At 39.9% G+C, this 18,676-nt stretch overlaps 2 protein-coding genes across 2 annotated transcripts; one reads left to right on the top strand and one right to left on the bottom strand.

Moving 5' to 3' along the window:
• Positions 1-696: 696 nt before the first annotated feature.
• st6galnac4 (ST6 (alpha-N-acetyl-neuraminyl-2,3-beta-galactosyl-1,3)-N-acetylgalactosaminide alpha-2,6-sialyltransferase 4) lies at positions 697-6,584 on the bottom strand. Its single transcript, XM_073477825.1, has 5 exons — positions 6,212-6,584; positions 5,956-6,099; positions 4,088-4,497; positions 3,497-3,604; positions 697-3,390 (listed from the first exon to the last, which is right to left on the bottom strand). Exons 1-5 carry the CDS (start codon positions 6,221-6,223, stop codon positions 3,204-3,206), a joined length of 861 nt encoding a protein of 286 aa, XP_073333926.1. The 5' UTR covers positions 6,224-6,584; the 3' UTR covers positions 697-3,203.
• Positions 6,585-7,435: 851 nt separating this feature from the next.
• On the top strand, positions 7,436-17,256 carry miga2 (mitoguardin 2). The gene is made up of 16 exons (XM_073477824.1): positions 7,436-7,489; positions 8,307-8,585; positions 8,744-8,954; positions 9,060-9,175; positions 9,283-9,403; positions 9,795-9,922; positions 10,161-10,278; positions 10,447-10,553; positions 10,750-10,862; positions 11,196-11,268; positions 11,663-11,749; positions 11,888-11,986; positions 12,655-12,789; positions 12,885-12,938; positions 13,024-13,140; positions 13,353-17,256. Exons 2-16 carry the CDS (start codon positions 8,490-8,492, stop codon positions 13,551-13,553), a joined length of 1,776 nt encoding a protein of 591 aa, XP_073333925.1. The 5' UTR covers positions 7,436-7,489; positions 8,307-8,489; the 3' UTR covers positions 13,554-17,256.
• Positions 17,257-18,676: the final 1,420 nt, after the last annotated feature.

Raw genomic sequence — 18,676 nt, forward strand, 5'->3', positions numbered from 1 at the left:
AGTTGTCTCTGAAAGGATAAGTTCATCCAAAAACAAATCAAATTTCAGTCATTGAAGTACTCAAAAGCAGTGGCGTCATTAGGCCTATTTTATGGGGGCTGAAGCCGAGCTGTCAGGATGCGTTCCCCCTGTTGTAAATGGTCAAATTTAATGATATCAGCCTGAAAATCACAGGACTTATCTGTTGTGGGGAAAGAAGTCGGCAGTATGAATTTGAAAGATGTGTGAGCCTCCTTTCATATTGTACAGAGGGGGAACAGTATCTGACAGTAATACTCTAAGCTGTCAGGATGCGTTCCCCCTGTTGTAAATGGTCAAATTTAATGATATCAGCCTGAAAATCACAGGACTGTTGTGGGGAAAGAAGTCAGCACATGCTAACATGCTTTTTTCTTTTTTTCTTTACAGTTTAGTTTATTTATCTATTTATTTTTTTAGTTTTAAGTATATTTTGTGTGAAGGGAAACTAGCAAATTAAGAATTTCATTGCCTGGTGCAAACTATGTTTCCACTGTGTATATGACAATAAACATCTTGAATCTTGAATCTTTTGAAATCTAATCAGTGAAATCACATGTCGACCAAGGATGTGTAGAGACTTCAAGTTAGGAGTTACCATGTGTAGATACAAATCAAGTGGTCAAAAGGGACAGAGGATATAGTCAATTGGTCAAGAATCTCACACACAGGCAGACGGTATCTTACAGCAGATTTATTCATGTTGACACCCATCAGCAGTGACCAGTGGTCACGTTTACATTCAACAGTTCACAGCGTAAGTAGACTATTTATAATTACCAAAAAGTCAATAATAATACATTTTAACTAAAAAAACATCTTAACAGTAAAACTCTTTGACACAGTAGTTTGCTCGATAGTGCAAATACTATTACAGTCTTTGGAATTCATCACAAAATCATCAATATGCAACTGAAAAGGCAGCACTATGTTTTTCATTGTAAACAGGCAGCAAAATATAAAGGGTAAACACTTGTAAAATTGACGTCAGAAGACAAGTAATGCCTTTTATGTGTTCGGTATCAGGCCTATTGTTTTCAAAGTTTAAGAAATGACACTATTCGTAGCTTTCTGTAGATTTCTGGCAAGAAGCTTAGGATTTCACACAGTGGTGGAACTGTTACCAGTGCAATTATCTCAGCCTTCCAGGAAATCTGCTGGTTCTCCATACCCCTCCCCTTGAACATAGATAATAATCACAAAGACATGCAGGCTCTGTTTTCTATCCTCTTATCGTCCTCATTGTATTTAATCCTGCAGGCTGTGTATCAGAGGAGTGCTGTCTGTGGTGGACAGCAGACTTCTCTGCAGCTACATTTGATCACTGGCTGCTCTATCATCGTAAACACAGTGTAACTAGTATCATGTTACAACACTGATGTAGCACAACTGCAAACTGATCCCTCTTCGGGTTAAATGGCACGCAGCGCACATGAAATGTTTTGGTTAAACAAAAAGCTTCCAACTATTACTCAGCAAACGTTTAAACACTGTAAATGGTTGTGATCAGTCTAAGTGAAGGGCATGAAGCTTCAATATCACACTTTACAAAAATAACAGTTAGTAGTTCATGAAGAATTAAGTATCAGTCCGAAGCTGTCTGACCGGTATGTTCACTTGTTGTTGTCTGGTGTATGAGCATGAATCGCTGCTGTACAGTTGAGGCCCAGAGCCAACAAACAAAATATGCCCAAAAACAAGCCTGAAATGGGAGAGATGTCATCTCAAGAAGTGTCACTTTTGAGGCAAAAATACTGACCAACTTTACAGGGAGGAGAGCAGGAAACACAATGCGGGAGCTGAATCTATTGGTCAATGAATCCTCTTTGGGTATTCGAAAAAAAAAAAAAAAAAAAATCAAATTTAAACTTTCTTTATGCTACATAAAGAAAGTTCCAGCTTATCAAATACGATTATTTTCCGATTGTCGTTAAGTATTGATGATTGTAAATTTTGGACCTATTATTGAACAAATCATTTAAATACATCAACTTGACTTTTAGGAAAACTGTGATTAACATTTTTGACGATTCAGTAGACCAAACAACAAACTGATTCATTGTGAACATTATCGTTAGTTATAGCTCTAAACAATGCACTTCCTGCTGTGTAGAGTAAAGGTGCATACTTTTGCTGCAAGCCAGACAGCAGCATCAAATAAACATTGTGCAGAATAAGACAGGAAGTCAAGGCACATATAAATAGAAATTAAAAATTGTAAGCTTTGGTATAAATTGGTTTTAGTGTCTAGTTTAGTGGCTTTATATTCTTCATCGGTCTCTACACTAATATATGGCTATACACACTTTAACAGAAGTATTCAGTAATACTGAGGGTGGTACTTTACCACCTGTTACCAACTAAATGCTGGTAAATTTGGGTATTTAAAAGAACCCAACTATGAAAAATTCAGTCAGTATCTAGTCATCCCCATATTGATGGAAAGTAGGGTGAAGTTTTGTAGTCCATTAAACATTTCTGGAGCTTCACAGCAAAACAGTGCTGCAGCATTCTCCTAAACATCTGAAGTAGATGGGGACTTGTTTTACGACATAAATAAAATGTCAGAAAAACAACAAAAAAATGGCTTCACACAGCTTGCTAGGCATAATCCAAGTCTTTGGAAGCCCTGCGATCCGAAATTGATTTGAAACGACCTCATGTACACCAATGATGCGCGGTCAAGCTTGTGCACCCACTGTAAGACGTGGTCTGAGCTAACGCTCTTAGCTTAGCAGCTACATTAAAGATTTTGGCTTCGTAAGGGGTGTAAATAATATCTTTTCAAATCAATTTAGTATCTCTGGGCACCCAAAGATTTAGATTATGTCAGACAAGTTTTATGGAGCCATTTTATGATTTATGATCTTATTTTTCTGTTGTTGTTTTTACGTTAGAAAACAAGTCCCCATCTACTTCAGTTATTTAGGATAATACTGCAATGCTGTTTTGCTTTAAATGGTTGCAAATAATTGTATCCACAATGAGCCACTATCAGAGGGGGCCCTTTTCTACACAAGCTGTTGAGCTGGTAAAAAAAGTCAATAAAAGCTTCAGTCCACCGTTAACAATGCCATATACTTGAAAAAGTGTTGCTCGGACAACACTATAATCTTCAGCAAAGACGATCAAAAGCCAGCAAACGTGAATACCATCGTCAGTGAAGGAACATCTTCTGGCCGTCTTTAGAGGCTCCAGGTGGGGTGTTTAAACTCCATCTTGTGCCGTGTTGCCCATCTGGCATAGATGGCCTTCTCAGTGATGAAACGATGACCCCCGCGCTGTGTGTGCTCGTGGACTCTGTACATCCTGCACTCGTCGATTCGGTTCCTCTCGTAGTAATGGTAAGGAACAACTGTGTGATTGGCTCGACTGTCGGGAGGAGTGCAAGAGACGGGTAAAAGGTTACTGACAACACTTAACGATAAAAAAAAAAAAAAAAAAAAGCTTGAGTACAGATCATAAAACTGAGTGTCACCTGCAGTAGTTATCATCGATCATTCCATAAACATGGATGCTGTCACACATGTCTATGGCCAGAATCATTGTGAAGAAACCGGTGCTGAGAAACGCCCCCGTTTTCATTCTGAGAGAGAGACACCAAACATCTGTTCTTAAAAACTTACTTTTAACTCTTAAATGAACAAAATACCAAAACGGCATATTACAGCATTATTGTTTACATTACAGTACACTCATTGTAAATGACCCCAATACCAGCAGTGGATGTAGTTGACCTGACTCATGTACAATTTGGAGATACCTGTACTTCATTTGACTATTTCCATTTTATTCTACTTTATGCTTCTACTTCACTAAGTCTCAGATGCAAATATGAATTTCTTACTCTACTACATTTATTTGATAACATCAGTTACTAGTTACTTAATAAATCACCTGATAAAGCATAATGTATTATTGTAGATCAAGTATGGAATTATCTTATTTTGAAGGGAGCTTTGTGACAAACAGTATTTGACAGTAAAAAGGGGAACAGTAAAGGTTAGTATGGTAAAAAAGAATTAATAAGACTGAACTTCGAGATGCAGACGCTAACATCATACTGTACCTGTTTTTTCCGGTCTCATTCTGAAACACACTATCACAGTACTGAATCTTCTCTCTGGTCACTGCGTAGATTCTGACGTTTGGATACTTCTTTGCAATTTTCACAAGCGTATTGAAGACGCGTCCTTTCCCGTCTTGTCTCATGTTCCTTTCAGGACCCCAGAACACATATGTGGTGTCTGCCGACTGCTGGAAATAGTAGAGCTCGTTTCTCACCAGCAGGGGAACACTGGTGTGAGACACAACCCGAACACTGGTGCGGCTCCCTACGTCTTTCTCGTATCCCGCTGTGGGCGCATTGTTCATTCGGATCACGCATCCGATGTTGTCTATCTCTTCTCCAGCACTTGCTCCGAACATCTGACCTGAGCTGGAGACCAAGGCACACTGGTTGCAGTGCATGTCCAGGAACTGTTGAGAAAGATGGCAGAGAGTTGTTTTAGGTTTGGATTTGTGCCTATAAATACAGGAAATGCTTTCGAACCAGCACTCATCTTATCTCAGCAGCACATCACTGCAACCACTACAATGTTGCAGCATTCCTGTGTGTCTGGCAACAACAGCCGATTTATCATATGGTTCCATGTGACATCTTTGACAGTGGTGACCAACATTTTTCGTCACACGTACCTCACGGGGCTGTTCCACTTCATCAACACCAACATGATTCATGATGTAGATGTGCTCCCTGGAACTAATTTCTAAGATGATGTTATCTAGCACTAATAATTATATAAAGGTGGATATAAAGATGCATGTTAAAATATTTTCTCAATGTTTTTGATTTGATTACATTTGCATACCAGCTGGAGTGGCAGAAGATAGAAATTCCAGCCTCAAACTATTTATTTTCAAATTAATTTATCATATTTTTATCCAAAGCGACTTACAATAAGTGCATTCAACCATGAAAATAGAACCCAAAAATTGCAAGAATTAGGCGAGCACACGGGCAAAACAATACAAGCTCCATTTATCCATTTCTTTTAGCCCGATGTAGATTAATTGTGGGCAGTGTGGGCAGGGGAAAACCCTCACTAATCCTGTGTAGGCCCATTGTGTGTGAGCACACGCAGGGCCCACCAGAGTTTTTGCCCTTTGGGTCCCCTTTGAGCGTTTTCTATTGGCAACTTCTGTAAACTCATGTGGGTCCACTGTGGGACAGCCCACTCTGGGCTGACAGCACATTAGGATTATCTTCAGAATTGTTAATGGTGTTTTATTTTTGTGGGGTAACCATGCTCATTAAATATGCTGAATCTGTAATTAGGATTTATTTTTCATAATCTGAGCATGGCGGGCAAAGTGACAAAGTGTCAATCAGGTAAGGTTGGATTTTGGATTTTAATATCACTTTGCATCTTAAAAATAGAAAACAAAAGGTGTTTGCTTCTCAAAACATTTCATGTCAGTGAACAGTCGTCTTCCCCTAATATTATTCTTTTAAAAATGTTTTAACTCTGCATATTTTTCTGACTCTCAACAAGAATGAATGAATACATTTTGGCCCTGCACTGTAAAAAGTTTGGGCACCCCTGCTCTCCAGGCCTGGGATGTCACACTGGGCTTCAGGGTATTGGGGCAGGCTATTTTCTCACATCTAATATCAAATCAATTGTTAATTAATTGAGAATATAACTGGCAGATTAATCGATAATGAAAATATTTCTCATTTTCAATCCTATTTTGATCAGCATCTGCCTTCAGCAATACAATACCACCAATTATGGACAAAATATGAAACTAAAAACAGCCCAATGTGGAAAATGTGAAGGATCCAAAACGATTTTCAGGATCAGTGATGAACTATGACTCGGAACCAAACTTCTGGAAGCTGCATCGTGTGTAAACCCCAGCCCTGCCCCTCACCTGGACCATCCTACCGGGGGGGATCCTCGTGTAGCCCTGGAGACCGTTGCTCTGCACAGCAGGCGGAGGGCCATCCCGCCGGATCACATGTCCAAACCAAAACAACAGAGGAAGGCTCAGGCTTAGCAGGCACAGCCAGAGGGTCTGCATTGACCGGAGAAGGTGAAACAGAGCCGTTAAGGGTTTAGGTATTCACTTGTACTGTAACATACATCTACGTTACACACATAACATGTAATAACCGGCTCGCTCTTACCAAAGGTTTCATATCAAGGCCTTTGGGAAAGCCCTGCTCCAGAGACCCCGGCCACACTCATTTTACCAGCCGCTTAACTTGAGGCAGAAGCGGCGAGAGAGACAGACTCGGCCATGGACGAATCGCGGTCAACATAATTCATATTTACAGATTTGAATGGCTGATCTCGATCAATTCTGATGAGATGTCTCAGGTCCTGGATCCTTTCCCTTTTCGGTTAACTTCACTTTCCATCGCCCTTCAGATAACAGTTCATCTGTCTTTGTCTGAAGTACGGCAGCATATTTGAATTTACTATAATCTGAAATCTTATTATCGGCTATGTTGTCTTACCCACTATATTGACACAGTAGATTACGAATAATTTCTTGGACCTGCCATATATCCGCTCTGTGTTCCTCTATCCAGGCACACAACTTCCGGCCAGACTTTCACCACAATATAGGAAATATACATGTATACATTCGTGTACGGTGTACAGCTCGCACAGAGGTTTTTGAAAACTACTGAATTATAGATATAGGTCAAGGATATTTTTTACAAGCGTGTCCAAAGATTTTCTTTAACTTCTGAACTGCCTCTGGCCTGTGCATATTTCTCACACTCTTATTCTGAAAGGTAAGCAACAAAACCGGAAACAGTGACCTTAATGAAACTTCGCTGTGCCGCCTTCACGTGCCATTCGTAAATTTACCTTTCCACGACACGGAGTCGCAAATTACTGTACAAATAACAACAGCCAGTTGTATACTGTATAAAAATGTTTTTAATGATAGTTTACAATGGCTGTGCTCAAGTATTTTTTCTTGCTTGGTTATAAAAACATAATAACAAATGCAGTTTTCTGTACCTGACAAAGGTGTGTCTGTTAACAAAATACTGGCCATTTAATGTAAAATTTTAAAAGTCTATTTAATTGTTAAGATTATAACAAAATAATTCATTTACCTGTCGTCTATTTTAATGTCATTTTTAACATGCATATGAACCACGGGAAACTTCTAACAGCCTTTGCCTTTTGATTTTTGCTCATGCAGGGACGATGCTCTATGATCTACGACCTGATTGGATCGTAAAAGCACTTGCCTCTGTCACCTTCCATCCGATTGGTCAGGAAAAAAAGCAACCGTCTGTACTCCTCCTTCCATTGGCCGGTGGTCGCGTCAGTATTCTAGCGTTTCTAAAGCTCACGCCCCCGAGCAAAAAGCTAGTGTGCGGCTTTCACTTACACTGACTGTGACACAGGAATGTCCTTCCCTGCCGCCTTGGATGCCCACGGTATGTACCTGTGTGAGGGATTATGTTATTAGTGGTGCTGCTGATGAGCTGTATACACAGCCGCTGAAGCATCCGTGGTGTCAGTTCAAAGCCGTACAGTCGGTGTCCGGTGGACCGGATGATGCTATGATGTGAAGTGACAGATGAGGCTGAGCTAAGCTAGCTAAATGTGCTAGCTAACATTAGCATGCTCGCTGGTGACTGTCAGGGCTGTTAACTGCTTGCTACTGTTGATTCTGGCCTGTCATTAACACCATTCTTAAAGACAGAGCTCAGACTTACTGTGTTATTTACGTAAAATTAAAAAAAAAATTGATTCCTGGTCATAGCTTGACGGGCTAACTGCCTAGCTTGCTATTTACCTTTCAGTCAAGTCTCTGTCAGCTAGCACCTTCTCCATTAACAATATTCAGTCCTTTCTGACTGGAAAGTGATTGTTTACTTTGTATAAGTAGATGTTTTATTGTATAAGTCAGTCACAAAGCGAGAGAAGATTCGGTCAGTCCCACGTTGAAACCACACCTGCTCATTGTCATGTATTGTAGGTGTAGGGCAGGCTGGTCCAGACAGCTGCATTCCAGACAGTGTAGACTGGTAAGTAGCTGGAAGAATGTCAAGTTGCTCCGCTGCTTAACAGTTAATACGACCTTGATTTTCACAGCTTAAACCATGAACTTAACTCTGGGTCTTGAGGGTTTTACCCTGGAGCCAACAGCCTTGTTGTTTTCATCATTATGTCTATTAATGTCATGTCTTTAGCATTACAAGGGAGGATGCTGCCACACTGTAGGTAATTTCCATGTCTTATCTATTGTAGGGTAATAAATCCACAGCCAGACACTAGACCAGTGTGGAGTACAAGCCCAGGAGTGGATGAAGACAGGCGGTTCATCAGCAAGCCCTGAGCTGGCTGATCTCAGAACAGAGAGGAGACTCTCGTTAACGGCTACCTTGAAGGAGCTTTGGAGAGCCGTGGCCTGAAGGCATTTCGATTTCTGAGATGTCAATGAGACAAGCTGACGGGATGTCCATCGCCCAGGCTTTGGCCATGACCGTAGCAGAGATCCCAGTGTTTCTCTACTCCACATTTGGGCAGGTAAAGGACTTTGCATTTACAGTTATGCTATGCATCTCAAGCACTATTCGCTTTCCTGTGTAGACTTGTTCAATAAAAGATAAGTAGTAATGGCTGAATTAATGTTTAATAGTGCCCTTTATGTTGCTTATGTGTTTGTTTGGCTCTCCTGCTATCAGAGCATATTTTCACAGCTAAAGCTTACCCCAAGCTTGAAGAAGGTGCTGTTTGCCACAGCACTGGGCAGTGTAGCTCTGGCTCTCACTGCTCATCAGCTAAAAAGGCGGGGGAGAAAAAGGAAGCAGGTGACACAAGGGAAGGAGGGCCAGAAGACTGTGGGAATACCTGAGGCGCTGCTGAGGACAGGAAGACCCTCGTCATTAAAGAGAGGTGTGGACATAAGACATTTTAAAATGATCATTTTGCTTTGTGGTTACTGCTGTATCAACATCCGCTGAGAAATATGAAAACAAGAGAATGTTTTTCTCCTCACAGCGCCGTTTAGTGGTCGACAGATGATGAGTCCCAGCACGCGAAGCAATGACACCATGAGTGGAATTTCTTCCTTGGCCCCCAGTAAACACTCGAGTTCATCACACAGCCTGGCATCTGTTAGTCATACAATTTACAACTAATTTTCTGTCTTTTTTGCTCACCGTTTTTTCTTATTCCACATTTGCCTAATGTTACATTTTGTGTGGGTGTTTTTGTGACGTAGACACGGGTTCCAAACTCTCCAAATCAGTCTGCCAATCCATCCACCCCCTGGGAAGCGGAGCCTGTGGTTGAAGAGTCGATGGCAGTAGAGGATGCAAATGCAGAGAATCTCTATTTAATGGGTAGGTATCTGTTGGCACTCCCAGTTTCATGAAAATGTAATACACAAAATGTATGTCAAATGTGGTGTCACTTTTAGCTCCATTACCTGAGATATATAGTGTTAGGTTTAGAGAGATAAGCTCTGTATTTCTCTGTATTTTTAGTCAGAAGTAGTAGTTGATCATGAAACATAATCATCTGCGTTGGTTACTATGCTGCTTTGGTAGAAGGAGGAAGGGAAATGAAGATAATGTAGGATATCATTTGGTAAATGTTAGTCTTGGACCCAGAAACCAGTGAAAAATGACACCAAGCTCTGGAGCCCTGTGCTTTATATAGTTCAAAATGTTGATTTCCCAGCTCACAAATAGACAGTTTGGTTCTGCCTAATCATCACCGTTTTCCTTCTAGGGATGGAGTTGTTCGAGGAAGCTCTGCAAAAGTGGGAACAGGCTCTGAATATTCGTCATCACACCCACTCGACCTCCAGCAACAGTAGCCTCGCTCTACAGGGGGCAATGTGTGCAGACCTTCCTGTGGTAATCATTAAATTAAATACTTGTACATGGTTGGATTACCTTACAGTTCAAGTGCTGTAGTGTATTTTATGGTTCAGTGTGGATCACCTACAGTCCCTGTGATGTTGTTGGTTGGTTTATAGGTGACACACCAAGACGATAAAATTGAAAGAAATTACATTGATCCAGGATCCTTTTGTTATGTACTATTAAAGTAACTTTGGGCCTGTTTTATGTTTTTCCTCCATCTCCATTATAGGTTGAAGCCCGTAATAAAGTGTTTGCTGAGAAGCTGGAGACATTACTGCACAGGGCATACCACCTACAAGAGGATTTTGGCAGCAGCATCCCAACAGACAGTGTGCTGGCAGACTTTGGTAAGAGTTGTGTTGAGCTTGTATTTGACCTTGATAGAAGGAAGGAGTGGGAGTGATGCAGAGTCTTGGTCTGTATGTACAATTTGTGTTCTTTACAGTAGTGGCACACATTTTATCTGTCTTTATCTGTTTATTTGTCAGTCAACGTTTGTGTTGCTCTTTTGGCAGAGAGTGAAGGAACTCTTATCTTACCTCAAGTAGAGAGTTTCCAAAGACTGCAAGACGATGATGCGACTACTGTTGCCTCTGACGAGTCCTTCTTCTCGGCTGCAGAGGTTAGTTTCTTTCGTCTGTTCTCTAAAGACAGAAAACAAGATGCATCATGACAGTTTCCCAGGGCAAACCTGGTACTTGTATCAAGTACACATACTGGTACAGTTGCATGTCTTTCAGATTCGTTCATGCTTGCTGCTTTTTTAATATGAGCAGAAGTAGAATGTACACTGAGGTATGTATGTCTTGTCTGTGCAGCTGTTTGATGCCATGTCTCTAGACGAGGTCTACCAGCCACTGAAGCCAGCAGCTCTCTATGAAGAAGCCTTGTCTCTGGTCCGGGAGAGCAAAGTGTCCTATAGGTCCCTGAGGTAATGTGCTAATCTGTCCCTGTGCTAATCAACATTTTTATATTACCAGTAATTAAATGACTATGTGTAACCCAAAGAGAGTCACTCGACTCTGTTGTTACCCTCAGCTTTACAGTTTTAGTGTTTAGTGGAGTTGGGGAAAACCAAAACAGAGCTAAAAGGAGAGTGAACAGCCAGAATCAGAAGATGATAATTTAACAACATGTGTTCATAGCCTTTTCTTCCAGGCTGCAAAATATCCATTTATACTGCGTTAAATGTGCAGTGGCTGAAAAAAGAAAAAAGGTTTCTCTGAGTTTCATTCCCTTCTGTCTTTTTTTTTTTTTTTACCAGGACTGAATTACTTGAATGTTATGGTGACCAAGACTTCCTTGCCAAGCTCCATTGTGTGAGACAAGCATTCCAGGTCTGTTCTAGCTCACACAACTTAACTGTATTACCTAAATCATTCTTTGTTTATATCAGGCCTGCCCAAAGTGGGGCCTGTGTGCCAAAGCTGGCCCGCCATAAGGTTTAATTTAGCCCACCAGATGCTTCTAAAGAAAGAAAAAGTTAAAAGAATTGTAATAATGTTTATGCTGTTTTATTTATTATAATTATTTTAGGTTAAAAAAAAAAATGTTTTAAATATAAAGGGTCCCTAATATTTTTTTCTAATCTAAGCATGGTTGGCAGAGTGATACTAGAGGTATTTGATTTTGGCCCATGGTGTTCCATTAAATTTCAGTTTGGACCCTCCAAGGAAAACAAACTACGGTACGGTTAATCATTTTAACAATAATGCTTCTTTATGTTTTCAGTTCCTGTTGTTAGATGAAACACACCGCACATTTTTCATGGAGACTGGGAAGCAAATGATTACAGGGTTGATGGTGAAGGCAAACAAGGTAAAACACTCCTCAACTGGATCCTCCCTTATTAACTTGTCATTTTTGGATAAACGGGACAAGCTCCTGCTTCTGTGGACATATTTGCACAGCTGTAACTAATCACTTCCTGTGGTGTTTTTTGCTCTTTTATCACAGAGTCCCAAAGCCTTCCTGGAGAGCTATGAGGACATGCTGCTTTACACTCAAAGAGAGGAAACGTGGTCCGTCACTAAGTTGGAGCTGGAGGGCCGAGGGGTGAGTAATGCTGTCATTCATGTCATGCTGTCTTCTCTTCATTACATGGTCAGTCTTCAAGAGGGCTGAATATTTGACTAAATAATTTTTCACTTTTTGTGTTTACAGTTTATTCCAACTTTAAGATTATGTGTTTGTTTACAATACCAACAACTGTTAACTAGTCGAATAACATAAAACCATTGGCATGACTGCATATCACATAACCTGAAATACAAATAAAACAGGGATCCGCTGTTTTAGGGTAGTTCAGCCAGTTTTACACATTAAAGTGTGTTTACAGGTGAAACGCAGTCCGCATGTCTAATATTGTACCCCTATAACACTGCTGGACCTATTATGGACGGTTTAAAAACAAATGATCAAAAATCGATACAGCAGAACCAGATATATCGCCTTTTTATTACAGTTTTCTTCCTTTTCAAAACCTACATTATCCACAATGCAACTTAGCCCCTGAGTGACATCACTGGAGGCAGTTTATCAGATTACATGCAGCTTCTTCTGGAGCCACAAAAGACATAAGACAAAAGCATACTTTAATTGGTGGAATACTACCATGGACAACTCCATATGGTACCTTTTTAATGAAATGTGTGCATTTATATTCTGTAGTTACTGGTAAAACTGTGATATTATACACAGTATTGTGGTTATCATGTCTGCAGGTGGTGTGTATGAACTTCTTCGACATAGTATTGGACTTTATCCTGATGGACGCCTTTGAAGACCTGGAGAGCCCTCCTTCCTCTGTGGTAGCCGTGTTGAGGAACCGCTGGCTCTCCGACAGCTTTAAAGAAACGGTTAATATATAACACATACACACAAATTCCTTGAATGTGCAACTGATAGCTTAGTGACAAGTTACTTGAATAACAGAGTTGTGTTTTTCTGTTAGGCTCTGGCGACTGCTTGCTGGTCCGTCCTAAAAGCAAAAAGGCGTCTTCTCATGGTGAGTTTGAGCTTTGTAGTTCATCTTCAAAGTACCGTTCTACATCTTTGATGCTGACGACACGTTCTCTCGCTGATCTTCATAGGTTCCTGATGGTTTCATCTCCCACTTCTATGCCATATCAGAACACGTGAGCCCCGTTTTAGCTTTTGGGTTTTTGGGACCCAGGCAGCACCTAAGTGAAGTGTGCACTATCTTCAAGGTGAGAGCAGACACAGCACTTGGAAAGCAAGTGGCTGCTTGTGTTGTAATTCAAATTTAAAGAGGCTCAGTTGTCATGCCTTCATCTTTTGTGGCTTTAGAGGAGATTTCCAAAGTTCATGTGTAAAATCAGAGAACAGCTGTAAACTAAGTTGTTCACTGTGCTATTTATATAACAATTTATGTCATTCACGTCCCTTCTTTCCTCTGCAGCAACAAATTGTGCAGTACCTTAAGGATATGTTCGATCATGACAAGGTCCGCTTCAACTCCGCTCAGTGCTTGGCTGAGGACATCCTGAACCTTTCCCACCGCCGGAGTGAAATTTTATTGGGCTATCTGGGAATCGACAGCCTCATGGAGCTCAATGGTACCCTGCCCAGAGACACAGAGGGCTCTTCAGGGCCCAACTAAGACGACTAGCTGTCACTAAGGGCTTCATTGGGCTTGTACAGGCCGATTGCAGCAGCACGCTGACCGGTACACTGAGAACCAGTATTATGGTTCATTCATCTGTGTTCATCAAACACAACTACTGTAAGGGGATATATTTTCATCCAGATCTACAGCATCACTTGTCCTTGAGCTAACGAGGGAGAGTGGTTGGATAACATGATTCCATCTCTCCCTGATAAGAGCTGCTGTGTTGCGTATCAAGAATGGCTACTGTAGTCATTTAATCTCAGACGTGTGAGGACTTGTCTCTGCCTTGTTGAGTGACACGGATATTTCTAACAAACACATGAAGACTGGGCCTTCTACACTATTACTCTACATGGATTGAGAGGATTCAGCTGACTTGTGGAATATCATTGTCTTCATTATTATGTGAGAAGAAGTGGTTTGAAAGTGTGTCGATACTGTGCGTTTGTATGTTTTGTATTACGATGGGAAAGATATTTGTTAAAACCATGATAATTCCTGACAGGCTTGGCAACTGAAAACTTGAAGGATAATGGACTTTTCTCCTCACTGATTATTCTTAAGTATTTTTTTCAAACTGGTTTAATCAGGCAGGATAATGTCACACAAGTGTGTTAAATGCCGAAAGACATAATGTAAAATTAGTGAAGGGTTCTTACATGTCCCACATGTAGATGTTAAATTCTCCCAAAGCTATTTTGTGACCCCAGTGCTAGTCTTCTCAGTCAAAGTGGACATAGCTAATCCAGCTAAAAGGCAAATGGTGAAGTTTTGTTAAGTTTTACTTTCTCTAAGTCACAGCTGATCCCTCAGATTGTATCTGGCAGAGACAACACATCCTCATACCTAAACGACTGAATAGGTTGATTGTCAGTGTCTCCCAAAGCGACATATATCATCGTTACCAGCACAAAAGCAATATACGTACCAGACCATCGTCGTAGGGTCACAGTTTAGTCAGGTTTACAAATGTACCTATGTCACCTAAGTAACTTGCATTGTGTTACGTCACTAAAGGACCTCATGTTGACCTATGGTTTCGCACTGAATGAAAGTCCTGCGCTTGTTGAACCAGAACATCCGTCCCTGACCTCCTCCCTATACAGACTTTTCCATCCTTATATTTCTTCTAGTCAATTCCTTCTTTGCAGCCGTACTGATTTCTACAGCCACTAGAAGTCACTGCCCAACAACATGGCATCAATATGCGTCGTACTGAAATAAGCTGCTTTCATTTTTTACTTATATGGTGGTTTCATGGTCAACAGCAATGGATAACATGAATATTATCAGTTTTATATGGCATAGAGGCACAAAAAGAAACTTCAACTGACATAATACAATGTGTGAGAACATCTGCCAGTATCTCAAACAGGGCTCTCAGGGAGTGATGAGTGGCATTATAGCTTGAAATCAATATTAGGAAACATGTTGCTTCTTGACTAACGAGCTGTTCTTAGGAGCTGGTTGTGGCACCTGAATTGCTTCCAAATATTTAGCCCTAAATTCTATAACATGCTAAGCTTTAATTCACAAAATGAAAAATAAATGAAATGGTGGCATTATTCAAACACAAGTTGTATAAAGTTATAAATCAGTGTTTTCAATGTAATGTTGGAAAAGCCCACGTTACCTATAACTTCAGCCGCCGACAGGGGGAAGACCAGGTCAGTTGCCCTGGGTCTTAAAAGGGCCCAACATGCCCATCTAGCCCTTAAAATAAAATGCTGACGGGGGGCTTTGGGGATTATTTTGTCCTGGGTGCGAGCAAAACTGTTGTCGGCCATGCTTGTAACAGCAACAATGGCTCTGTACTGTTTCAAGTGTCCCAGTTAGCCATGAATGTATGACTTCGAGCCAGCATGCGCAATACCAGAATCATTAATTTTATTATTTACCACATGTTTTTTTCAAACTGTGACAGGTCAAAATGCATCAAACTATCTGGACTACCTTTGGGGACTTTGCAAAAAACACTGTCAGTGTTATAATTGATTAGAAACATGGTTATTTTCCATTGGTGTGAACATACACTGTACATGTGTTGCTTGATTTCTTCCTGACACAACATCTAAATGGAACAGTGCCATTTACTAGTCTTAAAAAGGACATAATTGTTTAGTTTCTGGTTTCATGAAGACCTGTAGTGAAGAACCAGGAATTGGAGAGTCAAACTGTAACCGAAGTAACAAGTGCACTGATAATAACCCCTGAACTGTCTTTGTTTTCCTAAAACTGTGAAAAACTGTCGGAGCACAGAGATATGGAAGGGGCACAAAGATGCCAAGTTAAACTGAGTTGTCTGCAAAAGCAGATTTGATACACAGACTGTAGTTTGTTTGTTTGAGACACTGTCAAATACTGAATCATCTTTAGGAAATATTATGACAAGATTATTTATTATTAACGGCAGTAGAAGCACAGAATGTATGACTGTGTGAATGAGAAAAGGGAAGACATTTCTCTCAAATCATTTGGGGTTTCATCAATGTTGGTGTCCTTTGATCATACAAATTAGCAGAAGTCAGTTCTTTGTTATTCATAATCATATAAGTGTGTTTTTGTGGTCTTGATAATCCAAATCCTGCTCTTGTTGCAACACGCCTCCGAGATTCAGAGCTCAGAAATGTTGTTTGTCGCAATGTCGCAATACAATAACATTGTGTTCTTCTTAAACTGTACAGTCATGAGCTTTGTAGGATTATTTCTGTCTTTCCGTCAAACATGAACCTTAACTGTAAATAGAGCTTTTACAGACAATAATTAAGTTCTTTGCTTTGACGGATGTGCAACTTTGTGTTTTTTAGCATTTTGCACTTTATCAGAAAAGCAGGAAAATACAACAACCCTTTTGAATAATCATTTTGAGAGTTTAAATATAAAAAAACATTGAATTATTTATTACATCATAGAAGTGACATATAATTGATCATATAGACCATAAATGCTGTACAGAAGAGAAACTATCTTTCCCAGAAAACTATATTATGGAAATATATTCTGGTTACTATCCAAAGTTTTTGTTTTAGTCTCCATCTTTGAAATGTTAACTGTTGACTGCTTGTGGTCCAATCCCTTGTGGTGCACTGCTTTAAAAAAAGTATTTCTCCCATGTTTTAGTCCTGTTAATGTAGAGTTTCAAGTATATTTGCAACAGTATGCATCATGCAGGTAAATGCTGTTATGAAGAAATGCTAATGTTTAGTCTTGTGTTTGCATATCGGTCTGCTTTTTCTGGGTCCTGAGAGTAGATGATCAGAGATGAATTGCTCCAACAGCCTTTGCATGCTTACAGTGTAGAGTCTGTGAAATGCATCAATCATAGTATTCCTGCAACATTTAGAACCAGACTCAGCTCTAGTTGTTGTTAGTTTTGAAAATCCCAATTAGAAATAAGCTAAAGAAAATGTTTAAGAATCATTTGAAAGTCAAAATTCAGCCATGGACTCGCATACCTGGCGTATATGCATTAGATTATAGAGTTTTACAAAGATTTCAGATGGCCAAAATGTGGAAAGAATTTTCTTTTTTTTTCAAAAGTCACTGCTGTTCATTACAAGTGTCCTATTCATGCCTTTTGTCTTTTCTATTGTTAAATTACAATGCCAGCACAAACTGTAAATTGATTTTGATTCTCCATATTAAATGTTATTTTTTGTTATTAAACAAAATGTTTATTGTTGCCTTTTCCCAACTGATGACGGCTCATTGTATTTCATGTCCATCAAAATGATTTTCTTATAGAGAAAAAGACTTAGTTAGAAAGAACACAGTATGTCCTTGGGAAAGTATAAATAAGTGAGAAAAATGTATGAAAAGGGCCTTTGTGGTGTTCTGAGATGACTTAATTGTTCTCTCTAAATATCAAAAGTCAGTAATGTGAGATTGTCCACAAGGTGGCAATCCACTGCAGTGTATTACACAGACTTAAAGGGTAACTCCACTAATTTTAACCATTAAAGTGGTTACAGGTTTCAGGGAGTACAACTGCATGTGAAAAGCAGTATAAAGCCTTTGTTACTACAGAAGAAGCTGCATGTAATCTGATAAATTGCCTCCAGTGATGTCTTTCAGTGGCTGAGTTGGCCGTCTTGCTCATCACACGTCACCAACAACAACATGGTCGCCAACTCGACACAGAAAAAGTATTAACAAAGTTGAAAATCACAATAAATCTGGCCATATAGACAACTGCAGTAATGTGAAAGCAGAGTTTGTCAGTTTTGTGAGCTGCTAATATACAGGAGCAGCTCTACAATGTTTAAGTTACAGGTTTTGGTGAGCGCTCAACAAGATGACATCACTGACGTGACTGTTGGCTGTGTAGTCTTTATAATTACGTATTTTCACAGTCTTATATTTCATTAGTGATAAGACAAATTGTGACTTTATTTACTTGGAAAATTATATTTTAAATTGAAAAAACATCATATTTACTCAGGTGTCTCCCCCTCCTCCGGTCCACACCTGATCCTACTCGCCACTTAGGCCTGGTGATGTAAAGTGCTGCTGGTGACAGTGGGCCGGGCCGAGTGACTAAGCTACAGACTGCAGTTACTTTTCGAAGATACCTGTTTCTTTGTGACTAGTGTTTTTATATAAATAATCTATTTTTACAGCTTAAACCACAACATCATGTTTCTTTCCCCTCTTTTCCGCCTGGTTTTCATTTGCTATATTACCCCCCTCATCCCCTGGCCTTACAGGGACGTAACAGTGCGATTCATGACACAATTAAAAAAATATTTGTCTGTCTCCATTCACTATCATACAAAGTGTTTTGAAATAGGGTCCCATGGGGCAAATCGGAAAGGGGCGTGTCCTCCAAAATTGTTACTTAAGGAAAAGTTACATAATGCACCTTTGAACATTTGATCATTTGACCCTATGCACATACAGTAAATATTTACCTGATCGGGACATTACAGATAATAGGTCTGTAATTATTAACCTAAACCTACATCAATTTAGTAATCCTAAAAAAAAACAACATTTTTTTTTTTTGAATGAGTGCAGTTCTTTAGCTTTATTGTGGAGTGCTGGACTTTTGTGTTTTTTGTTCATTCAATAATTCTTCTCTATGGGCACAATATCTCATCTCCGGTGTGCGGCTG

The sequence above is a fragment of the Pagrus major genome, chromosome 12 (genome assembly GCF_040436345.1).
Source record: "Pagrus major chromosome 12, Pma_NU_1.0".
NCBI lineage: Eukaryota > Metazoa > Chordata > Actinopteri > Spariformes > Sparidae > Pagrus > Pagrus major.

Excerpts from the sequence above, each read along its gene's own strand:
- st6galnac4 (XM_073477825.1), bottom strand. Across the intron at positions 4,498-5,955 it reads CCCCCGGTAGGATGGTCCAG|TTCCTGGACATGCACTGCAA; the intron begins GTGAGGGGCAGG and ends CTTTCTCAACAG. Across the intron at positions 3,605-4,087 it reads AATGAGACCGGAAAAAACAG|AATGAAAACGGGGGCGTTTC; the intron begins GTACAGTATGAT and ends TCTCTCTCTCAG.
- miga2 (XM_073477824.1), top strand. The coding sequence starts at position 8,490 with ATGTCAATGAGACAAGCTGACGGGATGTCCATCGCCCAGGCTTTGGCC. Across the intron at positions 8,586-8,743 it reads TCTACTCCACATTTGGGCAG|AGCATATTTTCACAGCTAAA; the intron begins GTAAAGGACTTT and ends TCCTGCTATCAG. Across the intron at positions 11,987-12,654 it reads TGGAGCTGGAGGGCCGAGGG|GTGGTGTGTATGAACTTCTT; the intron begins GTGAGTAATGCT and ends TCATGTCTGCAG.